An 18,452-nucleotide genomic window follows, 5' to 3' on the forward strand; every position below is an offset into this window, starting at 1 on the left:
CATTTGCAGAGTTTCAAATCTGGCACTGTTCTAACAGTGGATTTCATTGTTGCCCGGTTTTGAAACCTTGTAAATGGGATTCTGCAAACAGGTGTTCATACATTGAGAAATACGTTTTGAAAGGTTGAATATTTAGTTTTAAAAACTTGTAAAGGTGTACGTTAACGACATTACAACGTATTTTTTCAGAACTGACTTTTCAGCACCGACTTTTCAGAGATTTGACCACACAGGCGCAAGCTTTGAGTCACGTGAATATTGGCAGTGTTCTGACGCCACTCGTTTTGAAACTCCTGACAGTCGAATCTGAAAACGTTCCTGGGGGCGGGACCATTTAGCTCTAAACCTATTGGTTGCTCTCGGCTGACGTACATTCCAATCACATGTGCCGTTCACCGGGCTGTTCGTGATTGACAGTGCTCTGCCGATGACACAAATAACAAGCGACTTTCGCGGTTGATTTTGATTTCCATTTTCTGGAACCATGGCTGTTTCCCAAAGTGAAGACTGCAGCCTTGCTAGGACGCGTCCTTGCTAGTCGCGTCCTATGGAGATGAGACTCTGGTTCCAGAAAATGGAAATCAAAATCAACCGCGAAATCAACCCGTTGTTATTCGTGTCATCGGCAGAGCACTGTCAATCACGAACAGCCCGGTGAACGGCACATGTGATTGGAATGTACGTCAGCCGAGAGCAACCAATAGGTTTAGAGCTAAATGGTCCCGCCCCCAGGAACGTTTTCAGATTCGACTGTCAGGAGTTTCAAAACGAGTGGCGTCAGAACACTGCCAATATTCACGTGACTCAAAGCTTGCGCTCAAATCTCTGAAAAGTCAGTGCTGAAAAGTCAGTTCTGAAAAAATACGTTGCAATGTCGTAAACGTACACCTTTACAAGTTTTTAAAACTAAATATTCAACCTTTCAAAACGTATTTCTCAATGTATGAACACCTGTTTGCAGAATCCCATTTACAAGGTTTCAAAACCGGGCAACAATGAAATACACCGTTAGAACAGTGCCAGATTTGAAACTCTGCAAATGCGCTGGTGAAATTGTTTGAACTTTGAAAATGTGTTGCTGAAAATGATGAAGAAGATAAAATAGAACACAAAATCATGTTTACAGATGTTTGAATTTTAGTTTTATTTTTTTTCAGGTTATAATCTCCTTTTTCAGTGTTGCAAAACCTTTTTTACAAGGTGTTGAGTTTTCAAACCCAGACTTACAAGCCTTTGAAACTTTTTTTTTCAGGTTTGAATTATGGCAGGAAACTGACTCCATACTTATTAAGCCAATCAGCATCAAGATAGCTACAGCGAAGCTCTCTCAGTGTGTTGATACTATGGGGTGAACTATCAAAGATGTAGCGCACCAATTGCTAGTATTGGGGCGGCATAGCTCATCATTACATAGAGATTTTTCATTTTGTGATAAGCACAAAATGTGTCAGATGTGTTTATAGATATATTGCGAACAAAACTTGATATTGGGCCATCACAAACTCGCCCCCTGGTGGCCGTGGCAGACATTTTTCATAATGGCCACCAGCGGTTGGTCAAACCTGGGGCCTATTCCATTGGGCCCACATGCAATAACGGACATAATCTAGATCCTAGTAAACCTTAGAACCAAATAAAATACTCACTCACAATTCTATGGACTTTTACAAAGTAAATTTCATTATCTTATTATATAGTGTCGTGAGTGTGAACATTGTCTATGGCTGAATCCGAATACTCATATTTGACTGCTATATAGTATGCATTTTGTAGTACGCCACAAATATAGCGCGTCCGAATGCTCAGTACGCATTGTGTAGTACGGAAAACGTTTCCGAATGCGTACTACCGCCACAGTATACAACGGTAGGTCACTACGCTATCCCACAATGCAACCGGAGTCTGGTAACGAACGAAGAAGAGATGGCTGACCTGACACCACCAACAGCGGCTCCCGCAAATTTTGAAATATCGAAATGTAAGTACAAGTATTAAATGTTTCTTTAATTTAATAACATTTTAATTTAATAGCAACGATGACCAGACGGTAAACAGGTAACTTATCAAGGTAATTTTGCCGGCATCTGAGGGGAGATACGTCATCTCTAAACATCCGGTAGAGTTTCGGCGGTGTTCGGAAGCGTTCGGAAGCGTTCGGAGGCGTTCTACGCATAGCTGTGTAGACCGTGCTACACTGTTAATAATAATAATAATACATTTAATTTAGAGGCGCCTTTCAAGACACCCAAGGTCACCTTACAGAGCATATAGTCATCATTCAAAACTATGTAAAACAGACTAGGAATAAAAGGAAAACAGAGGTTAAACATTCAATAATAATAATTAATAACACTCAAAGACGCCTAAAGTGAAGGGGGGACCTCACTAACCACCACCAATATGTAGCACCCACTTGTTAAGTGGGTATACACTGTTAAGTGTAGTACGGTCAAGTAGTAGACACTGAACAGAAATAGTATGTACTAAGTATTCGGATGCAGCCATTGACTTTAGGATTGTTAACTAACTTCTTCTTTGGCAACCTTCATGTCTTTACACTTCTTTGATAAGCTTTTATATTAGTTGTATAGTCTGTAGTCTTGGATTTGAAATGGGTCTACTTTCTCTGATTGTAATGGCATCGATCTTTAACCTTTCCACACAGAAACTGTCAAAATGATAGCAGTTAGCGAGTTGGACAGAAGAGGTTGTTATCATCTGGAGGCTAGCTAGCTATCCAGGGTTCCTATTGGCAAACACTGTTGAAGTGTCTTTGAGCAAGGCTCCCAACTTCCCTGTGTTTCAGATGTTGTCAGTCAATGCACATGCATCCCTGTACAATAGTACAATACGAATATGCATTCTATTACTATCGTAAATGTATTGGACATCTTACCTTCGTCTGACGTTGTTTCTGACTAAAGAATTTGTTGTAGTGAAAACGCAGTTTCTTCAACTATCGTTCTACCAATAAAACAATTATAAGGCACTATCTGAAATATGTGAATTGATAATTCAGATCATGTTTGAATATGTCAACTGATTCTCATGTATGGGAATTTAAGCAAAGATGATTGTAGCATTCATGCTTGTTAGTGCTTGGCACTTGGTTCTATGAACATACTGTACTTACTGTACCGACGGCGATATATTGTTGTTTATTTTTCTTCTGACAAATGTACTTATTGTAAGTCGCTTTGGATAAAAGCGTCTGCTAAATGCCCTACGTTAATGTCTTACAATAACGTTCTCCAGTCATTTGTAAGCTCAGGACATTTGTACGAGGTGAAGAACCACAAATCTTCCTCTCTGAATATAAACATCCTTTATACATTACATTCATGTTACATTCAATAGCCATTGATAGACGGCCAACCGACAAAGTCACATTCACGTCGTATCTCTGCTACTCGCGCCGCCATTTTAACGCCTGTCATCAGCCTCGCGCTAAGGCACCGGAATGAACCAGTTCTTCCTGGGTCGGGAAGGAAAAATAAAACAGGTTTTCGGAAGCTCAACAGAGAATTTCACACTGGTACAAACAACAGACCCTTTGATTTTAAAGGTCCCATGACATGCCACCAGGTGTGAGTGTGATTAGCCGTTACAAGCCGTTTTGAAAATCTGTCTCTTATGACATCACAAGTGGGCGTGTCCACCTAGATGTGTGCTGGATAGATCAGTCTACCAGCCTACCCAGTGGACTGTAGCAAATGTTTCTCATCTATCCGTCACACATCTAGGGGGACACGCCCACTTGCGATGTCATAAGAGACCGATTTTCAAAACGGCTTGTAACAGCTTATCACACTCACACCTGGTGGCATGTCATGTGACCTTTAAGTTGTGTGGAACCGGTCCGACCCGGCCTAGCGGACCCGCCTCATTTCTCCACCTAGTCTGTTTACAGTTCGAAGATGTCTTCAAAGAACCGCAACAGGTTACAAATCCAAGGGGTGGAAGAAGAACCAGGACTGCCATAAAGAATGTTACATTCAATTAGATATAAAACAATAACCGACAGCAGCACAGCGGTGGTTTGTGGTCCATTCCCCGGATCAGAGACCAGCTTCCAGAGATCTGACCTGACTCCGGATCAGAGACCAGCTTCCAGAGATCTGAGCTGACTCCGGATCAGAGACCAGCATCCAGACCCAGAGATCTGAGCTTACTCCGGATCAGAGACCAGCATCCAGACCCAGAGATCTGACCTGACTCCGGATCAGAGACCAGCATCCAGACCCAGAGATCTGACCTGACTCCGGATCAGAGACCAGCATCCAGACCCAGAGATCTGACCTGACTCCGGATCAGAGACCGCCGTCCAGACCCAGAAATCGGACAATATTCAACAGGACTCTGGGTCCGGACCACCCCCCCCCCCCCTCTCCCTCGCCAATGTCCTCTCCTCACACCGACGTGACCCGCACCACCACCTCCCCGGACCCCCGGGCCCCCCCCCCGCCGGGCCCCGCCCCGCACGGGCAGAGGTAGGGCCAGCAGGGGCAGCTCCAGGGGCTGTTGGGGGCCAGCTCGGAGGTCTGCAGGGGCCTCTCCCCCAGGGGGCCCAGGGGCAGCCAGAGAGTCCGGGGGACGAGGGGGGCGGCGGGGCCCCCCGCACTGCTCTCCTCCAGGTCCGCCGCCTTGTCGTAGCTGCGGACGTCCCAGTGCAGGTTGACCGCCCGCCAGCGCAGGAAGACACCGTGCACGGCCGCGCCCTCGTGCACGATGAGGCCTGGGGGGAGGGGGGAGAGAGGCGGGGTCAGACCGGCCGGGACCAGCAGCGCCGGTCCCACCAGGTGGGAGTGTGATTGGCCGTTACAAGCCGTTTGAAAACCTGCCTTTTCCTGTGTTTTAGTGACATCACAAGTGGGTGTGTCCACCTAGATGTTCGCTGGATAGAACAGTCTACCAGCCTACCCAGTGGACTGTAGCAAAGGTTGCTTATCTATCCGTCATACATCTAGGTGGACACGTCCACTTGTGATGTCACTAAGGCACAGGGAAGGGAGGATTTTAACCCTAGGGGTACTTTGGAGTACTGCAGGGGGTACTCTGAAAATGTCTTAAAATTAATAAATGTAAATGTTTTAACCCAACAGTTGCATAAAGCACAGGCCCAAGTTTCGCACAACATTTTTAGTATTTGCACCCTTTTAATGTTCATGTCTACACTGAAAACTAGAACAAGGGGGTAAACTAGTAAATCAAGTTTGAGAACCACTGCTCTAGATGACATGTGACACTCAAACAAGGGTTCCACTAGGGGGCGCTCACCGACACAGACCAGGTCCATAAAGCCGTACATGCCATAGCAGATCTGGAAGAGCACGTCGCGACGCTGCCAGAGGGCCTGGGGGCTGAGTGCCGACCACAGCAGCCAGGTGATGGAGGCCATGAGGAACAGCGAGCCAAGGAACACAGCCACCATCTGGACCTTCTCCACCAGCGTGATGCTGATGCTCTGCCACTGGGGGCAGGAGAGAGGCCATTAGCATTGATGGACTCTTTTTCTTCTTTTGAGTTTTTATTGGTGGTTGGCACTGAGCTTTTTGGTTTATTGCCGCCAATTCTGAACTGGACTATGAATCAGCGACTGTTCTAATTTTCTTCTTTTTTTTTTACGATTTTGCCAGACTCCACCCAGCGACATTATTTGAGTCGGAGAAGCATGGCCTGATGCTCTGTAATCAATACATTGGCAAGAAGTTTCAAATCAATACTTGATGTAGAAACAACAAACAAGGAAACAACAAATCAGCAGGCACAATCTTAATCAATACTCATATATAATACAGTTGACCAATAAATGTAGGATTTATTGCTGTTTTTGTTGTAAATATGTTTTATATCTGATGCTCTTGAGTTGAGGTATAGATTTCTCGTCTCTCTCCCCTACTGTCCCTACTGGAGTGTATTACTTGGCCTGGTCTGAAGCCGCAAGCTCCGGGGAGTGGAGGTTGTAAAAACAATGTCTCGTTAATGCGTCATTAACAGCGGGAGGCGAGGGAAGCCTGGTGCTGTAAACCTCAGGGTTCCCTTGGCCCTAAAACTCCAGTGCATCGCGGTTAGAAGTGTCAATAGCCGTTAGCATTGCATGTAGTAGTTCGGTTAGTGGTTAGCACTGTTATTATTAATGTGCTTAGTCGTTAGCAATGTTGTTAACAGTTAGCAGTGTGCTTAGCAGTTAGCAGTGTTGTAAGTGGCTGGCACTGGGGTTAGCAGAGTTCTAGGTGGTTAACAGTATGTTTAGCGGTTAGCAGAGTTGCTAGCAGTGAGCTATGCCGTTGGCAGTGTTGTAAGTGGTTAGCAGTAGGCTTAGCGGTTAGCAGTGTTGTAAGCAGTTAGCGGTGTGCTTAGCGGTAAGCAGTGTGCTTAGCAGTAAGCAGTGTTGTAAATAGTTAGCAGTGTGCCTAGCGGTTAGCATAATGGTAAGTGGTTAGCAGTGTGCTTAGCAGTTAGCAGTGTTGTAAATGGTTAGCAGTATGCTTAGCGGTTAGCAGGGTTGTTAGCGGTTAGCAGTGTTGATAGCTGTTAGCAGTGTGCTTAGCGGTCAGCAAGGTTGTTAGCGGTTAGCAGGGATGTTAGCGGTTAGCAGTGTTGTTAGCGGTTGGCCTGTGTGGCCGGCGGCGCTGGCTAGCGGCAAGTGGTTACCTGCCAGGGCCTCTTCATGGTGATGGCCAGGATGTTGAAGTGGTAGCAGCAGAGCTCACAGCTCCAGCAGCCGCGCTCGCTGATCCACTTCAGCAGGCAGGTCTGGTGGGTGTAGCGCACCGAGCCGTCGCAGCGGCACGGGTTCAGCAGGTCGCCCTGTGGGTCAAAGGTCAAAGGTCACAGTTCAAACCTGGTCAGGGGAGTCTGATCACACAGTCGACCCATTGTTGGTATGCCTGGGGTTAATAAAGCTATCGTTTGAATCTAAGAAGGGTTCTGAACCATTTGGTCAAGAGGTCGGAAAAGTGGCTTCTTATTTTCAAAAGACCTCTCTGTCTGGGAGACACGAGAGCAGAGCACAAATCAAAGACGACCGTGAGTTTCCCCCTGTCTCCTAAATACGCTCAATTCTAATTAAAACGTGATGAAAGGGGCTAGGGCCAATCACCTTGATTCAAAGCCCAATGAGTAGATTAATGAACGGAGCTCAGCACAGAGACCCTGTGTAACGTCAAACTCTAAAGGTCAAGGAACCCTGCATTCTAAGGCCTCTCCCACCGGCTCACTCATCGGTAGACAGCCCTCTTCATCAGGGTGCACCTCAGGGTACGATACCGGGACCACTTCGGATGAAAAAACCTCTGAAACGCCCCGCTATGGATCCCATTTCCTCACTCATTACAGACGTTTCTATTAACCTTGAGTGTTCAGTCCTGTTCCCAGCAGGCGGTGGGAACAGGAGTTGTCGCTGAGCAAGACGCCTCACCCTTACTGCTCCTGACGAGCTGGCTGTCCATGCATGGTTGACACCGCCGTCGGTGTGTGAATGTATGTATGAATGGGTGAATGTTAGGTGATGTTGTTAAGCTCTTAAAGTCGCCACTGGTTAGAGGACTGCTGTATAAATGCAGTTTATCATTGCCCACTGCGGAAGGCATCGAGGTCGGAGCTGCCAATGGCGGGTTGCGGCGTCGCAGTGTATTATTAGCCTCTTAAGGTCGGTCACTGGTAGCTCGTTCTTCAAGGCCGTGTGCTTACCTGGCGGCTCACAGCGAGGCCCCAGTGACGCCGGCCTGATCGATGAACAAGATGAACCATCCATCTCCCAGTCCGAAAATCAAACCAACGGGCGGGGGGGAGGCGACCAGAGTCGAGGGTGGTGGTGTGGTGCGGTGAGAGCACTCCAGATGTGTCGGCATTCAATTTGAGCTTCAAAAGGGATGCGGGAATCTGGTGATGGAGTCTGAGTGAACCGGCACTTTCAGCTTCCGTTATCGGAGGCGAGTGAAACGGGATACATGATCCAAAAGCGGGAGGGAGGTTGGGACAGGTTTAACCTCCATTGATAAAAATACATTGCATTACGTTGTTCAAACCCTCCATCACGTTGACCCAGCCCCCCTTGGTCCTTGGGAGTCCCCCACAATGCATTGCGGCCGGTAGTGGGCCATGTCCCTGCGTTGAAATCCAATATGGTTGCATAGGGCCGGAGGTGGAGGATTGGATTAGAGCTAATAGACTGAGGGCCACATGGGGAGGCAGGATATTCACTTAGACCGCGTGCCTCGGCCTCACCGGTACACAGACACACACTGCTGCTGCTGCCTGGGGCTCAGATTACAGACTGACTCCTACTGGACCAGGACTACTGGACAGACGGACAGACCAGGACTACTGGACAGACTGACGGACCGGGACTACTGGACAGACTGACAGACCGGGACTACTGGACAGACTGACGGACCGGGACTACTGGACAGACTGACGGACCGGGACTACTGGACAGACTGACGGACCGGGACTACTGGACAGACTGACAGACCAGGACTACTGGACAGACTGACGGACCAGGACTACTGGACAGACTGACGGACCAGGACTACTGGACAGACTGACAGAAGGATAGAAAGGCAGGCGGACAGATCGACTGACTGAATCTCTCCGTCTGACTGATGGAGAGATTGACTGACGAGGAGGCTGCCAGTTTGACAGACTGACTGATTAACAAACAGGTTGACTGAATAATTAACAGAGACAGGTTAACTGACTAATTAACAGAGACAGGTTAACTGACTGGCAGGCTGATTAACAGAGGGACAGGTTGACTGATTTACTGACTGATTCACAGAGAGATAGGTTGACTGACTGGCAGGCTGACTAACAGAGACACAGGTCGACTGACTTAGTGACTGGTTAACAGCGAGACAGGTTGACTGACTGGCAGGCTGATTAACAGAGCGACAGGTTGACTGACTTGCTGACTGATTAACAGACAGGTTGACTGACTTGTAGGCTGAATAACAGAGAGACAGGTTGACCGACTGACTGACTGACTGACTCAACAGTTGAGCCGGTGTAAACATCCTTCTAGTCGGATAGATGAGCTAACCTATGACGTCTGCCTCGTCCATTAGAGACAAACCTTTAAAAGCCTTCTCTGTAAAGTGCCCAATCAGGGATTCAGTTCAACCAGCCCTCTCAACCAAGTCACTGACTGCATCGTGGTGAATCACCCTATGAGGCAATCGTTGGCGTGTTTGTATTCCTGAACAACTGTTGTTCAAGTCGGACCAAACTGATAACAAATACTGTTGCATGCTCAACAAGGACCTATATCTGCATCGATACCGCGCTAATCCAATCTGATCTCAATTACATTTAGCAGACGTTTTTATCCAAAGCTGACCCACAATTGTTCACACACACATTCCCACATTGGCGGCGAAGTACACCACACAGGGCGACAGCCAGCTGGTCAGGAGCCGTCAGGGTGAGGGGTTACGCTCAGGGACACCTCGGCGGAGCCGGGGATCAAACTACCAACCTTCCAGTTTCCAGGCAACCCCCATTTAGTCCTAAATCCCACCAGATCTTCTGTACGGCTGGTTTCAAGGTGTCATTATTTGCTAACCGTTGGTCATTAATGTTTTTAAAGTGCTAATTGACAGTTGTTAATTGATTGGTTGAAAGTGGTTCCAACTTGTTTCTGTTCTGTGCTGCAGTTGCTCGCTATCACACACACACACACACACACACACACACACACACACACACACACACACACACACACACACACACACACACACACACACACACACACACACACACACACACACCTGTAGACTCCATATCACTGCATTCAAGCATCGTTCCAACTGGTTACTGCGATCGAGCTAATGCTATGAACTAGCTTGTGACGGTAGCTGTCCGTGGTGCTGTACTTCATCTGAATCCGGCCAATCAGACGCTCCGCGATCACACTCTAACTAGGCAGCCCCTAAATCGGTCTGAGTACTAATGGTAGTCCACCTGCTGGTGTAGACCAGTCTGAGTGTGTAGACCACCTGATGGGTGTAGACCAGTCTGAGTGTGTAGACCACCTGCTGGGTCTAGACCACCTACTGGGTCAGGTGTAGACCAGTCTGAGTGTGTGGCCCACCTGTTCGGCGCCCTGGAAGCAGATCCGGCAGCTTGGCGTAGGGATACAGGACTCGCTGCTGCTGCTGGAGTGCAGGGCGGCAGGGGACTTGTCCCCGCAAAGACGACCCCCCATCGCGCCCTCCTCCTCGTCCTCCTCCTCTTCCCGATCCTCGTCCTCCCCGTCGCTCTCCGGTTCCCCTGCCGGTTCATTCCCACCAGACCCTTCGCGCGGTTCGTCCACGTCGCGTGGGCGTCCTCGCGGGTATTCCCCCGTAGCGCCAGTTGTCGTCGTGCAGCCCTCCCGCGGCTCCTCTCCCCCTGTGGCAGGGCCCGTCTCTCCCGCCTCTCCCTCCTCGGCGCTCATCGTGAGATTCAGAGCCGACACGCAATCGCATAGATGCTCACGCGACGCTGTTCCCCCACCGAAGCGACGGAGCCGCGAGCCTCACCGCCCCCCGGTAGACGTGTCGTGTCCCCCCCTACCCCCCGCTACGCCCCGTGACGTGGTGACGGTATGGCACTCTGACAAAGTTGAGGACGGACGGCCAGCTCTGCGCACGTGACACCGGTCGTCGCTCCTGGTCGGTAACAGCTGCCCCGGAGATCATGTCCGGTCGGCCGCCGTGCATCGCCCTGGATACGGTGGATCTCCGAGCGCCTCGGGAGCCGTCGGGGATCACCACATAGTAGCCCTCCTTTACTCACCTGACCTATGTCTCGTTTCCAAGGTAACCGGTGGTTGGATAAAGGTGATAACTGGCCAGACACACGCGCCCCATCCGCACAGATGAACGAGCGTCCTCTCTCCCGCGAGACGGAACCGAACTGGGAGCGCGTGAAAGAGGATAAGCTGTGTCACGTGCACGGCGGTGTACACCCTGGAGCGGCGCAAGGGAGGGAAGAGTGCGTACGTGCGTCCATGCGGGCTTGCGCGTGAGAAGATGTATGTGGTGTGATGTAGCTAGCGACCTACCCCCCCCCCCCCCCCCCATCCAACAGCATCCTGCCGCTCGTGCTGCTGCCTTATAGATGATGTCATCGTGCAGGTCGACGGGTTTACCTCCGGGGGTCCCCGCCCCCCTCCTCACAGGTGGTTGAACAGGTCGCCATTCTGTTGCGTTGTAATGATACGTTGAGGCCTCTCCCAACCGTTAACCGTTATTAAATGACGTTTGTATTGGACCAGCCTGGTAACCGTTATTAAATGACAGCTACCAGTGTCCACCAGTAGAAGACTGTGGTTGTACTGGGATGCTCCCCACATCCACCAGTAAGTGTCTTGTATATCCCAGTAGTAGATGTGCAGTGTGTAGGCCAGCAATGGTCTTACGCAGCCAAAGAAACGACCCTCCCTCAGCCAATCAGGGCCCAGAGCCTCCGGTCAATTGAAGGCCCCCAGGGCTCAACGGAGATTAGGAGGGAGTAAGAGGAGAGAAGAAGAGGAGGAGAGAAGAAGAGGAGGGAGGAAGAGGAGAAAGGGGAGTGAGAATAGGAGGACGAAGGCTTGGCGGTTCTTCATGAAGAGTATGTGGTAGTGTTGATGAAGAAGGTTCATCAGGAGAAGGAAGATTATTGTTGATGTCCCTTAGGGAGTCCAACTGTTGCTAGGGTCTGCTCACCATAGTGTTATACTGGTTATCCTGGGAGCTGGCCAGTACAGCCACAGTCCTCTAATGGTGGGCCCTGGGAGCTAAACACAGCCTTCTTCTGGTTATCCTGGGAGCTGGCCAGTAAAGCCACAGTGTTCTACTGGGAGCTGCCCAGCACAACCGCAGCCTTCTAACGGTGGAGACAGGATGTAGCGGACAGGAAGTGGCGTGGTTACGGAGGTCAGCGGTACCCGCGTTGTCATGACGACGTCATCAGGTGATGACATCGATCAGAGGAGGACGGCTGATCACGCACACACACACACAGTCCTGGGGGCCCTTAAACAGTAGAACATTACTCATCAGGACATTAGCGCGGCGGTCTTCAACGGCGGTCTCGTGCCCACAAGAACCCCCCCCCTCCAAGATCCGCTCTGCTAATGTTCCTGAGCTCTCTCGCTCTCTCTCTCACATCCTGGGCTATTAGTCTGGGCGCTGCCCGTCTGTCTACAGGGCTCCCTGCTGGGTGGGGGGGGGGGGGGGGGGTGTACCCCCCCCATGCCACAAACACTCCCCCCCCCCAACCAAACCAAACCGACAGGAAGTGGTCGTTGGCCTGCCAAGCTCTGAGTGGGCGGAACCGCAGAAGAGGTGGGGGCAGGATTGGCTCATTAAGGGTTCGTCGTGACGAAGACATCATTAGAAGGAGGAGGTGAGGAAGAGGGAGGAGGTGAGGAGTTCAGAAAGGGGGAGAGAGAGTGAAGATGTTCGACATGAAGTAAGAGTAGTGTTGTTTGTGGTTCTGAACGGCCGCTGTGGGATGCCGCTGGATCCTCTCCCAGGAGGTGTTCAGTCCCCATGAGGTCGGGACCCCATGATGTGTTTGGGTCTTGACCCACTGATGCCTTGCTCAATGGCCACCAGTTTGTACGCTGGAGCACCTCATTACAAAGAAACAAAAAAATCGAGACTCAAGAGAACTTTATTTTCCTAATAAAGGAATCACAAATAATAAAGCAACTACATTAGTTTATTATTCATTCTCCCCCCCAAAAATATGAAGATTCAGGTGAAACATTTACACAAAATACAACTTCCTGATCTCCAATGCATTGTTCTTCTCCACAAACGCAAGGAATCAACATCCCAGGAACCGTGTGTTGTGTTGGTATCTAGTCCACTGTGGTTATGGGACCTTGTGTATTGTGGAGACATCTAGTCCACCCTGGTTGTGGGGACGTGTGTTGTGTAGGCTGTGTATCTAGTCCAATGCGTTAAGTGGGACCGTGTGTGTGATCGTATCGACTTTTGTTACAAGGTCCTTGTTAACTGGTGTGGCAGTGACCTGGTCTGTCTTGGTTATGGCGACCGTGTCGTCTGGGCCATACGGGTCAGTACAGGGTCAGTACAAAGAGAAACCACGGTCCACGTGTCGCTGTGCTCCGGTCCCGATCCCGGGTCAGGGCTCAGAACAGGACCTGCATCCTGAAGTGGTGCTGCTTGGTTTTGTTGTGGTTCATGCCCATCTTCAGCATCCACCTCGACTTCATCTTCTGCACATACGGCATGTCGCGGGCGTGCGTGTGGAAGCCGCTCTTCCCTGAGGACACAACACAACAGACGTTGGTCTACAACACAGGGAAGGGAACCACCAACCCTTACCAAGGCTTCGTGCCTTGCTCTACCCTCTGAGCTCCACAGGGGTTAGCACCCCTAACCCTGCAGTGAGAGTGCCTTGCTCTACCCAGGGGTTAGCACCCCTAACCCTGCAGTGAGAGTGCCTTGCTCTACACAGGGGTTAGCACCCCTAACCCTGCAGTGAGAGTGCCTTGCTCTACCCAGGGGTTAGCACCCCTAACCCTGCAGTGAGTGCTACAGGTCGTTCCCTGGTGGTCCGGTGGTCGGGGGTCTTACCTCGGTCTCCCTGCCAGCCCAGGGCCTGGTACTGCCTCATGACGCGGCCCACGGCGTTGCGGTTGTGGGCCAGGACCACGGCCCTCTGGGTCCCGAAGCGCTGCTTGTAGTACCGCAGCAGGGAGCGGTGTCCGATGCGGGCCCCTGGGAACAACGGGAGGGGTCAGCACGAGGCGGTCCGAGGGGGCCCAGGGTCTGAGGACCCCCAGAGTCTGAGGGCCCAGGATCTCAGGGTAGACCGGGGAGTACTGGATACCGGGGCTTAGTAGTCACGGCCATAGAGAGTGTGGTGTGGGTCCCCCAGAACCCGAAGTTACTGGGTTAGATCCCCAGGTTATCAGATATTTATGAAAAGTGGTCTTTAGGTGGATGTGTTCTGATGCAGCAGAGTATTCAGCCTGGTACCTGGGCACCAGCCCAGACCAGTCCAAGTACTAGTAGGTTCTTGATCACTGGTTTTAGTGGGTGTTGGGGTCGTGGTGGGGTAGTGGTAAGGGAAAGGTTGTGGGTTTGATCCCCAATGAGCGCCCTCATCTACATGAGGGTGGAGCCTGGTTAACTTTGCTTTATTCTGAGTGTCTCTCACTCCTTATGTAATGTAACGCCAACACGTTGATGATCACTGATGCATGCATCACAGTAATACTGCATCAGTATTATAGTACCATATAGTATATATTGTAGTATACTGTGATGGTGTAATACTGGGGTACTATGTGGTGTAACCTTGAGTTCCCCTCATCAGCCAGTCGGTCTCCAGACACAGATTTAATAGAATGGACTGAAAGGAGCGCAAAGGAGGCTGTTCTGTTCTCATGATGGGTGGAGGGAACTGACAGAGTACACAGGAGGTGGGAGAGGAGGAGCATGTTGAGGGGGAGAAGAGGTGAGGGAGGACGGTGGAAAGAGTGGGGGAGGGCTGAGTCATGTCAGCAGCTGACTAGGGCCCCGGGGGAGGAGGGAGAGAGGAGGCTACTCAGCATTATGACCTGAGAGACTAAACATCCGAGTGTCTGAGATGGTGTGTGTGTGTGTGTGTGTGTGTGTGTGTGTGTGTGTGTGTGTGTGTGTGTGTGTGTGTGTGTGTGTGTGTGTGTGTGTGTGTGTGTGTGTGTGTGTGTGTGTGTGTGTGTGTGTGTGTGTGTGTGTGTGTGTGTGTGTGTGTGTGTGCATTGGTTTAAATGTCATTGTGAAAGAATCTGAGTACAGTTAATGGACTCGTGAAAGCGATATCCAAAAGACTTGAGGTGAACGTAGCCAACGAGAGATTTAACATGAAGCAGCCATCGTGGCCTTCTGTTGTGGGCGAGGCCTTGTGTTGTGGGCGGGGCCTTGTGATGTGGGAGGGGCCTTGGGATATGGCAGGGGCCTGGTGTTGTGGGTAGGGGCTGGTGTTGTGGGCGGGGCCTGGTGTTGTGGGTGGAGCCTGGTGTTGTGGGCAGGGCCCTGTGCTGTGGGCAGGGCCCTGTGCTGTGGGCGGGGCCAGGAGAGGGCATAGTCACCTGAGGGGAGGGTCAGCTCCAGTGTGCCAACGTCGTACTCCATGTTCTTGTCGTCGAGCAGAGAGTCCAGGTCTCCGTCCTTCATCTCCGCGTCCTCTCCCTCCTGGTCCGGGTAGCTGCTCCTATTGGCCGAGAGACAACAGGGGAGGAGCTTGAGTTCCAAGGCCGGGGGAACTAATCTAGTAATACGAGTGTTCGACTGCCTGCCGATAGGTTCTGGGTTCAATACCCAATGTCGCAACAATCTAACCCCTGATGGCATCCCCTTCGTTACCTGAAGTCGTAGAAGTCTGCGAACTCCAGCGCGGCGTCCCCCTCGGTGAAGAGCTTGCAGTGGCTCTTGTCGGTCATGTGACCCTGGACCGCCTCCGTGGAGTAGAAGGACCGCCCCTTCTCGTTACACCACAGGCACACGTTCCCCGCGCCCACCTTCTCCCCTGCAGGACGCACACACAGTCACGTAAGTAAACACACACACATGCACACGCACACGGCCAGGTACTGGACCAGACCCCCCCAGAACCAGAGCCCCAGACCCACCCAGGTACTGGACCAGACCCCCCCAGAACCAGAGCCCCAGACCCACCCAGGTACTGGACCAGACCCCCCCAGAACCAGAGCCCCAGACCCACCCAGGTACTGGACCAGACCCCCCCAGAACCAGAGCCCCAGACCCACCCAGGTACTGGACCAGACCCCCCCAGAACCAGAGCCCCAGACCCACCCAGGTACTGGACCAGACCCCCCCAGAACCAGAGCCCCAGACCCACCCAGGTACTGGACCAGACCCCCCCAGAACCAGAGCCCAAGACCCACCCAGGTACTGGACCAGACCCCCCCAGAACCAGAGCCCCAGACCCACCCAGGTACTGGACCCGACCCCCCCAGAACCAGAGCCCCAGACCCACCCAGGTACTGGACCAGGCCCTTCAGGTCCACCAGGAACTCGAGGTCGGGGATGAAGAAGCTGTGCTCGCGGGTCATGTGGGCCACGTTGCGCAGCAACGAGCGTGAGTGGTGCGGGCAGAACAGGCACTCTGTGACCGGGAGGGACCCGGGCAGGACCACCACGGGGGGCTGGGGGTCTGAGGTCGGCGCCGCCGCGTCTCCTTCCTCCTTCATCTCCTCGGGCTCCTCTTCGTCATCGTCATCATCGTCCATGTCATCATCGTCTTCCTCGCCGTCGACGTCCTCCCAGTCGTCTGGAAACACGAGCCGGTAATTAATTAATTATATATATATATTAATACTTACCGGCTCGTGTTTACATATATATGTGTGTGTGTGTGTGTGTGTGTGTGTGTGTGTGTGTGTGTGTGTGTGTGTGTGTGTGTGTGTGTGTGTGTGTGTGTGTGTGTGTGTGTGTGTGTGTGTCCTCCTCACCCTCCGGGACGGTGGGCTCCTCCTCGCCCCCCCTCCTCGCCTGCTCCTCCAGCCACACCAGCCTCGGGGGTTTCTCGGCCCGTGGCTTCTTCGCTGCTCCTCCTCCTCCTCCTCCTCCTGCTGCTCCTCCCGGGGCCTCCTCCTCGCCCCGGGCGGGGCCGGTCCTCTGCTGCTCCCTGAGGGCCCGCCTCAAGGCCTCGTTCTGGCCGTCGCGGTCCTCCACCACCACCTCCTCCTTCTCCTTCTCCGCCTCCTCCCCCAGCCCCTTCTCCTCCCCCTCCAGCCCCTTCTCGCGGTTCCTCTGGTTCAGCTGCTCCACCCTCCGTTGCGCCTCCTGCACCGCCTGCTTCTCCGCCTGCAGGTGCTTGTGTGACTGCAGGTGGTTCTGGAAGGCGTTGGCGCTGGAGAACCTCTTGTTGCAGGTGCTGCAGCTCTGCGTGGCGGCGGCGGTGGTCAGCTGCTCCTCGGCCGCCGCCCGCTGCGCCAGCACGCGCTCCTGGAAGTTGTCGGCCGTGACGGGCGGCATCTCGGCCACCTTGCGCTTCAGGTTGTAGCGGTGCCAGTCCGTCTTGTAGTGCGCCCGCTGCACCTCGCCGTCGGCGAACACCACCCGGCAGCTGATGCAGGTGAAGGACGACATGGCCGCCTGCGGGGCGAGAGAGGGCGCTTAACCGGAGACCAGGCTTAACGAGGGACCGTGCTTAACAATTGACCGCGCTTAATAAGACCGTTTAACGAGGGACTGACCCTAGCGAGGGACTACGCTAAGCGTAGGAAGCGCTGTAGACAATTGGTCGGCTAAAAGGGAGGAGTTATAATGTATCAACAGGTATGATGTTGATAACTCCTTTTAAAAGCACTCCCCGGATAGTCCACCTTAGATGTACACTGAGGTTGTAGGTCAACCTACCAGCCTAGCCAGTGGACTGTACCAACTAATGGAACGGTAGGCGTATCGATCCAACATACACCTGGTTGGATGTTTGATGTACAGACACGCCCACGTGTCGTGTCACAAAAGGGTCGATTTAAATGGTTGATCAACATCACAACATCACGGACGTAGGCAGCAGGGATAATTTAATCTGAAGCTCCCAATCTGAAGTAGGTCTATCCAGTAGGATACGGCCTGGGGCACCAGTGTCAAACTTTAGTTTTTATATTTACAAAACGGATTAACAAAGTAGCATGACAGCCACAGTAAGGACATCCATGTGGTTCAGGGCCGTGTTTTCAGAGTAGCGCCAGAGGAAGGTGAGGAACCTCACTGGTACCAATGGGATCAACAGTGACGCATCTCCGTTAAAAACAATCATGACAACAAGCTGCATGGCTGGTTGAATAATGTTTTTTGTTAAGGATTGCTTCGAAATACATACTAATACACACTTGACTAAATCAAGATAAACAAAACTGATGTAAAGACCAATTCCATAGATAGCTGTGTGTTTGTATCGCCAACTATCAGCGCCTCCACGACACAGCGCGTTCCTCTGTTCTGACTCCATCCCCTAACGGTACCTAACCCCTCATGTCAGCCCGTATGAACAAACAGCACCGATGAGGTATGACCATGTTTAACCAGACAGAAACCAGTGGGGTCCCAGCGTGTTGTGAAACAAGTGGGATACCAGCGTGTTGAGCCCAATGCTGGTCAAACCCTGACGTCATCCTGTGATGACGGATCACAGGTTGACCACGGCGTGTTGTTTTACTTTATTCACTTACTTTATATCCGAGTGAGCTCCTCCGCGCCTCGTCTTTACGGTTAAAGGTTGTGTTTTCTGTCGCACACGGGGACACCCACGAGTCTGACTTCCTGGTAACCTTCGAACTGTTGTGACGCGTCGGCTACGTCACCGCCACGGACGGACCGCCAACGCCCCCTATCGGTCAGACACCGCCCCCTGTCGATCAGACCGCTAACTACAGGTGCAGAAATATTAAAGATCCCTTATCAACCTTTTTTATGGTTGTACGTTGGAAATAG

The 18,452-nt window shown here is 51.7% G+C and overlaps 2 protein-coding genes and 1 long non-coding RNA gene across 3 annotated transcripts; all 3 read right to left on the reverse strand.

Moving 5' to 3' along the window:
• Window positions 1-3,308: 3,308 nt before the first annotated feature.
• Window positions 3,309-4,448, reverse strand: LOC132462898 (uncharacterized). Its single transcript, XR_009526926.1, has 2 exons — window positions 4,212-4,448; window positions 3,309-4,085 (listed from the first exon to the last, which is right to left on the reverse strand). It is a non-coding gene; the product is annotated as an uncharacterized LOC132462898 (long non-coding RNA).
• A 12-nt stretch (window positions 4,449-4,460) lies between these two features.
• Window positions 4,461-11,353, reverse strand: LOC132462837 (E3 ubiquitin-protein ligase MARCHF11-like; the record flags this gene model as incomplete). The annotated part of the gene is made up of 4 exons (XM_060058596.1): window positions 10,094-11,353; window positions 6,655-6,810; window positions 5,278-5,470; window positions 4,461-4,735 (listed from the first exon to the last, which is right to left on the reverse strand). Coding segments are annotated over exons 1-4 (969 nt in total), but the record flags the coding sequence as incomplete, so codon positions are not given.
• Window positions 11,354-12,627: 1,274 nt separating this feature from the next.
• znf622 (zinc finger protein 622) lies at window positions 12,628-18,331 on the reverse strand. Its single transcript, XM_060058678.1, has 7 exons — window positions 18,191-18,331; window positions 16,463-17,108; window positions 15,988-16,281; window positions 15,354-15,516; window positions 15,080-15,201; window positions 13,578-13,721; window positions 12,628-13,263 (listed from the first exon to the last, which is right to left on the reverse strand). Exons 2-7 carry the CDS (start codon window positions 17,100-17,102, stop codon window positions 13,130-13,132), a joined length of 1,497 nt encoding a protein of 498 aa, XP_059914661.1. The 5' UTR covers window positions 17,103-17,108; window positions 18,191-18,331; the 3' UTR covers window positions 12,628-13,129.
• Between the last annotated feature and the right edge of the window lie 121 nt (window positions 18,332-18,452).

The sequence above is a fragment of the Gadus macrocephalus genome, chromosome 8, assembly GCF_031168955.1.
Source record: "Gadus macrocephalus chromosome 8, ASM3116895v1".
NCBI lineage: Eukaryota > Metazoa > Chordata > Actinopteri > Gadiformes > Gadidae > Gadus > Gadus macrocephalus.

What these genes read in the sequence shown, in the direction of transcription:
- znf622 (XM_060058678.1), bottom strand. Translation starts at nt 17,102, where the DNA reads ATGTCGTCCTTCACCTGCATCAGCTGCCGGGTGGTGTTCGCCGACGGC. An exon ending in GGGCCTGGTCCAGTACCTGG is followed by an intron (nt 15,517 to 15,987) that starts GTGGGTCTGGGG and finishes TGCGTCCTGCAG; the next exon opens with GGGAGAAGGTGGGCGCGGGG. An exon ending in GGGCTGGCAGGGAGACCGAG is followed by an intron (nt 13,264 to 13,577) that starts GTAAGACCCCCG and finishes TTGTGTCCTCAG; the next exon opens with GGAAGAGCGGCTTCCACACG.